This window comes from Limulus polyphemus, unplaced genomic scaffold (assembly GCF_000517525.1).
Source record: "Limulus polyphemus unplaced genomic scaffold, Limulus_polyphemus-2.1.2 Scaffold953, whole genome shotgun sequence".
NCBI classification, from domain to species: Eukaryota; Metazoa; Arthropoda; class Merostomata; order Xiphosura; family Limulidae; genus Limulus; species Limulus polyphemus.
In genome coordinates this window covers 177,560-184,748 of record NW_013666563.1, presented here as the reverse complement: position 1 = coordinate 184,748, position 7,189 = coordinate 177,560, and the positions used below count along the sequence as shown (strand labels likewise).

Below are 7,189 nucleotides of genomic sequence, written 5' to 3'. Positions count from 1 at the left end.
ATATATATATATATATATATATATAATAAAAGCTACTCTCTGTCTGCTTCTTATGAAAATATATAATTCCAATTTTTCAAAATCCATTTTAAACCATCTATTATGACACAAACAATACTGAGCAGTGTTTGTATCCCCATGTTTCATTTTAATGAAATTGGATGTAATAGTATCACAACTTAATTTTAATTTTTTCTGTCACTATAATGCTTTAAAGAAAAATGAACACTTAACTAAAATTAAACAAATCTCTAATTAGATCTACCTTTTCTTTTAAGACTTCTGATCTCAAAATCATGTGCTTAAAATAAAAAAGATATGGAAACACTCTTAACAATAATGATTCTTCTACAGTATGTTATCAAAATCATGTAAAAGAATGTGATGACAGAACAATAATAATTTTGATAATAAACCTTTGATGTAAATGACATTTAAACATTCTAATAATATTGGTAGAGCCACTAAAAAACTGTTACAAACATTTATTTTTGATAGAATGGAGTAAACACACTAACAGAGATAGTCATTTATTAATTTACTTTTTGAGGACATTTTAAGATGATTGATTACAAACACTGGTAAAAACTATCCTATGTGATGACACAGAATGTCTTAAACCCCAAATTACTATCCATCTATCTATATATACTGTACTGAATAATTTCATGTTTCTGCTAGTTATAACACAGTGTAAAGAAGTGGGTGAAATCACCAATTTTATATCTAAAATACAAAGAGAAACCCCAGAAGCAGCAATTAGTAGAATTCATTGTGATATTGAAGATATTTATGTAAACTTTGAAGTTTGTATGGTTTATATGTTATTAGGTGCTCTGTAATCAACAAAGTAATGGACACACAAGAAATTTGATGAATAAATAGTTTAGAACAAAAAACATGTTTAAATAACTAATGGGGGGGTTCTATATCCACCTCTATCATTAGTTCTAGAGTTAAAGGGTATATGCTAAATACTTTACTTATACTTCTGTTCAATATAATAGCATTAATGGTGAACATTTTTCTATGCTTTACCATCCACAAAAACACATGCTAGACTCCAGTTATGTTATTTTCTGGCAAACCCACAAATAACAGCAGATTTGTTCAAGAAATAAGATAATTATGTTTTAAGTTTATAACTTTACTAAGTTTATTTAGGTGTAAGATAATGAGTCAAGACAAATGTAAATAAGTGAACAAAATCTTTATCATCACAAATAAATAAAAAGAACAGTGTGCATAACTGCACAGATGGAGTCACAGTCAATTCTACTGGAGCGTGTTAAGCTCCACAGCTTTCTTTCTCTCAAGATCAACTTTTGTGGAACTAAACACTGGTTTTCTAGAATGATCTTCTCTCCACAATCTCCTAGCATAACTGACTAAAAAAAGTGTTCATAAGTTCAACAGGTAATCTCACTTTCTTTGTTCAGTTAACAGTATCACCTTGTGACATTTGTTCTCCTACAGTATTGTTCACCTGATATATTTAGTCAATTTCAACCTGGCCTGCATAGGATATTACAGTGATAATCCTTTCAACTGCAATATCCTCTCAGGCAGAATAGACATTACCTACAAGTAAACAAGGCAACTAAAACAAAATTAACTTAGCAACTTTCTGAACTATGGGTTACCACTGTTACAGAGTAAAACTAAACAACTGAAAAGCAGTTAAAAACATTATCTTGCATCTAATGTTGACACATAAAAGTATTATAATACATAACTGAAAAGTCTTAGGTATTTAATTCAATACCATGGAGAAACTTCACAACTTCTCTAAGTCCCATCATCCAGACAAAAATAATCTCCACAAAAGTAGGTTACAAGTGCTTTTCTTTATAGAATCTATTTTAAATCTTTTTTTCCACATCATACACATTTTTCACAAATAATATTTTATGTGATGCATAGTGTGGAAATAGTTTTATAATGTCTTCTTAACATCAATATTCCATAAGCATTCACTGAGATTATTAGAAAATTTAGTGTGAATCTGAGGGTCTGATAACCATTTTGTTCATAAGATGGCGCTACAAATCATTTGATAAAGAAATTGACAAGTTAATATTAAATATACTAAAAAATTTATAATGTGCTCTTAACATCAATATTCCATAAGTATTCATCTGAGATTATTAGAAAATGTAGTATGAATCTGAGGGTCTGATAATCATTTTGCTCATAAGATGGCACTACAAGTCATTTGATAAAGAAACTAGCAAGTTAATATTAAATATACTAAAAAATTATACCTGCCACAGGCATGGAAGAACTAGGCCTATAAAATGGCCCTTTGACATCACTACTACAACCCCATCAGACAACATTTTTGAAATTTGACTCCTGAAGGCAAGAGAAAATTATCTTTATAATGATGTCTCATTTAATGTTGTAGCTCTTGTAGTTACATCAAATATTGTAGGTAAATAGGTAGATACAGTGCCTAATTTCTAGAAAAAGTACCCAATCCCTGTTGACAGGTGTGGGGGATTTTGAGTTTTGTAAGATAAGAGTTTAAACATTATTAAGTCTACTAATTAGGTTAGGACTGAAGGAAAGCAATCTTGGTGCCTAATCTGCAAGATATCAATTTGCATTGAAACTAAAGCAGTTTTAAAATTAATTATAATTTTTATAATTTAGCTTTATTTTATAAATCCAAATTAGGTTCCATATCTTAGATTCTGAAAGATCTGACAAAAGTTAAGCATTGGTAGATAAAAAAATAGCTAATTTCTTTTTATCCCTTGCAGAGAGACTGTTAAGCCTTAGAATAAATTTCTCTACTTTATCAAATTTCTGTACTATCTTTTAAAAACGAACACTTGATTATATAACCTGTATAACCAATACTTTGCCACATAAACTTACAAAAAAAAGTTTTATCTAATATGATTAATTAAATAAACAGGATAAGTAAATCCTAATTTAATATAATACAGTTAATAAGAGAAAAATCATGGTAATCTTTATAATCTGTATATTTAATAAGAGATACAGTTGAGTCAGGATATAAGTTAATTGTAAGTTTTATAAATCTGTTAACAGCCTCATAGTTTGGAACCACCAAAAGAAATTTTCTAGCTTTGAATACAATTCATGTATTCTCAAAATAAACATAGCTTGAAGATAAAAAAGTTACATAGTCTCAAGAAAATTCTTTTAGCAGTGTAATATTAAAATGTGTAATATTGCGGTTTTTCAAGCTGTTCTGCAAAATGTGTAAAAAAAAGAGGTAAAAAAACTTAAACATTTAAAAAAATTAAAGAAGTTTTGTATAAATCCACTGAAAAACTGTTATGTATTAATGGTATTTTGTATCAGTGAATTTACAATTTGTATGCTTTAATCTTTCATTGCTGCAGTGGAAATCATTTTGATGTTACTTGAATAATTTTGAAAGCTCTGTTTTTGTTTGTTTGTTATTAAACATAAGGCTATACAATGTGCTATCTGTACTGCACCCACCATGGGTATCAACACCCAATTTTTAGCATTATAAGCCCTCAGACTTATTGCTAAACTAATGAAGAAAGTTTTTTTTTCTTTAAAGGTGGTAATAGATGGCTTAGTATGTCTCATCCAATGCTGTAATAAATTTCCACATATCTCCTGCAAGATCTTTCTCAAAACATTTTCTCTCTGATATGTATTTACAGAGGAGTTTGCATTTCTTTTCTAAATTGTGTCTTTGATGATTGTGGCAAAATACAGAACTTGCTGATTGGTGCAGGTTTAGAGGGCATGTTTAAAACAGTTTTCATGACAGTTAGATTATTTTCTTAGATGGCGGAGAAAAACTCTTCAAACTCTCAAAAGGATTTCTTGGCATAATACAAAAAGGTGTTTCTATTGATTAAAGAATAAAATGAAACATTTCTTTCAAAAGATCAGCAAATTATCTGTCTTATGATAAAGCACTGTTTAAAGCATAATGAGAAACATCCACAATTCTGACTTTTTCAAAGAGAATAAAAGATATATTAAATTTTTTATAATATTCAAAGCTCATTTTTTCACTTTTGTATAAATTAATAAATGTAAGCAAACATAAGCACACAAATGAATAACAAAAGAACCTAAGAATCCATCTACACAGTGCTGAGTAGATTCAGAACAGAGTGAAAACCCTATCAAGGAATTCACTCACTTTCTTGCATCTCCAATGAAATTCAACACTGCTCCTTCCCTTTTCCACTGAATGTTAGGAGTAGGGTTTCCCTCGACTCCACAGTTTAACACTGCAGGGTTGTCTTTCACAACAACCAAATCTGTTGGCTCTACCGTAAAGTGAAAAGTTGTGAAATCTGCTGCATCTCCTGAAAATACATCATAAAAAATGTGAAGTTTTAAGACAGGCCCAAACTACTTCAAAGCACATTTTCCTACAGAGTTTACATCAATAAATATTAAATTTCCTGACTACCAGACTTTTTTTTTACTATGTTCTCTCCAGTACTTGCTTTTATATGCACACTGGATTACAAGGTTTCAAGGATGTAATCATAGAGTCAAAAGTTATCTGTCTATTCTTAAATTGATTTTCTTTAGAACATTAAATTAGTATCATAACTTACTCAACAAGAAGAAAAAAATTCTTTAACTGGGACAACTGAAAAGTTGACTTGGTAAGACACAGGTAAATACTTGTTATAGATAAACAACAAATGTGGACTGTGTTGTAATATAATAAATACAAAAACAAAGGATTGGTGTACTTTATGTTTAATATTCTGTTTAGTCACTCCTGGACATGGTAGTATTGGTCATCTTAAATCAGACTTATATACAATATCATGTGCCCTATCTCCCTCTCCTCACACCTAAAGAAAGGGCAAAATATTTCCTTTATTAACATTTCCATTACTGATTGAAAGTTTTCCAAGTTTCTGTATCCTAGAAAAATTATTTTGCAGTGTTCTTCAGTGAAAACAATTTATATAGGATCAAATTAACAGTCACGACATAGAATATAAACTAATTAGTATTTATAACTTACACTAATAGTAATTAATTTATCTATCCTATAAGCTACTAAACACAATGAAAAATTTTCTGTATTGTTTTAAAGAGCAATCGCTAAACTTCGTTTAGATGTTAGAAAATAAACCCAATACCCCGAGCGCTTTCACAAAGTGAACTTTCCTTCATCAGATATCTTATTTAGATTGATTAACATTATAAAAAGTGAATGTTCAAATCTTTGAAACCTTTACAACAAATGTGCCGCTAACAGGTTTAAAATGTTAATTTCGTACGTTTAGGCGAAGAGAAACTGATATGAAACGGAATTCAAACCACGTCCTTGCTAAGGTTCTAACCAGATGACCTCATATGTTGAGTACTTCGACCTTCATATCACTTTTTTTTTTTCAAAACGATATATGGTTAGAATATTGAACATTGACGGCCAGTCTTTTTAATACAAAAAATATTTATTTTCATTTGTTTGCACACGATACTTATTTTTGTATAATTGAATTAGATTTACGAAATACAGGTACAGACTATTCTACGAATCTTTGTATTTTTCGTGCTATCTTTAAAAGTTATAATTCATAAAAACAGATACAATCAACTCTTCAATAAAATAACTCAAATTGTGCTGAAACTGGGCGTGATAGATAGGTATAGAATGTTTGATGCTTCTTCAGCACTCCAAGATCACCGATATTATTCAGAAAAAAAGCTTGTTCTATATATATATATGATAAAATTCTAACTCAAAAGACTCTTGCAGCATTGTTATATATATATGATATAAATAAAAATATCTAAGAAGGGCTTCCACTTACAACAGAATAACGAGATTTAAGTTACGAATTTATTTAAAGAAAAAGGCTTAACTATTAAAAGCATCACGAGACGGTTTAAGGAAACAGGTATTTGTGCTGATACAAGTTATACGAGTGGCGGTAATTTTGTTTGTCATTTTTTCCGTTGTCTTTTTTACCTAGATTCTGGTTAAACAAAGGTGTACCTTTAATGGAAAAAAGTTAACCTACTACCATTTTTGTAGATTAAACAAAATAAAAACAAAGTATTATATAGAAAAACAAAAGAAGAGTATTAAACTGTGACAAATACTAATGCTATTAAAGGTAGTTTTTGCAATGTTTTCGTGAAGAAACTTTATCCCACCCGTATGAGAACTATAAAGGCGAAATGTAGCCTTGTTATGACGATACGTCTTATCTTACCTCTCGTTCAACTCAAATAGCCTTACAACAATGAAGACACTATAAACATCCATCCTAGTTGTACCGTTTGAAAGATTCTTCTGAATTTGTTTTAGTGAAATGCGTTTTCAGAAGTTAGCAAGATGAAATAGGCTTTAAGAAAATCCTTTCCTGTGAGATCTACAAAAATCCAGCTATAATATTTTCACAGCCAGCTTCAGCTCAGGTGCAGAAGCAATATTTGTAACCAGAACCAAAATTCTACAGAGGTCTTGTTTTGTTATGAATTTCGCGCAAAGCCACACGAGGGCTATCTGCGCTAGCCGTCCCTAATTTAGCAGTGTAAGACTATAGGGAAGGCAGCTAGTCATCACCACCCACCGACTCTTGGGCTACTCTTTTACCAACGAATAGTGGGATTGACCGTCACTTTCACGGCTGAAAGGGCGACCATGTTTGGTGGGACGGAGATTCGAACCCGCGACCCTCAGATTGCGAGTCGAGTGTCCTAACCACCTGGCCATGCCGGGCCTACAGAGGTCATTCTCATGTTTAAATACATGTGACAGTCAGTATTTTAATAAATGTATAAAAGAAATATTTGGTGGATTAGTGGAACTTTCTTTTTTAAGTACATCCTTTTTGTTTTTGTAATGATAAAAATGAAAGAAAGCTTGGTTTGTTTCGAATTTCGCCCAAAGCTAGCCGTCCATAATTTAGCAGTGATAGATTAGAGGGAAGGCAGTTAGTCATCACTGCCCACCGCCAATTCTTGGGTTACTTTTGTACCAACGAATAGTGAGATTGACCGTCACATAATAACGCCTCGTGGCTAAAAGGTTGGCATGTTCGATGTGACAGGTATTAGAACCCGCGACTCTCAGATTACAAGTCGAATGCCCTAATCACCTGGCCATGAAAAAAAGCGACACGATAATTACTTTACTAAGACATATAATTAATGCGGTGGAACAAATCTGAATTTTTTAACTTTTACT

At 31.1% G+C, this 7,189-nt stretch overlaps 1 protein-coding gene across 4 annotated transcripts in view; it reads right to left on the bottom strand.

The window, feature by feature from the left end:
- LOC106461410 (neogenin-like) overlaps positions 1-7,189 on the bottom strand; it is a 162,221-nt gene that overhangs the window by 46,462 nt on the left and 108,570 nt on the right. For all 4 annotated transcript variants that reach the window (XM_022388368.1, XM_022388366.1, XM_022388365.1 and 1 more), the window contains exon 2: positions 4,163-4,331. In XM_022388368.1, the coding sequence (XP_022244076.1) occupies positions 4,163-4,331 (169 nt within the window). The remainder of the gene's footprint in view (positions 1-4,162; positions 4,332-7,189) is intronic.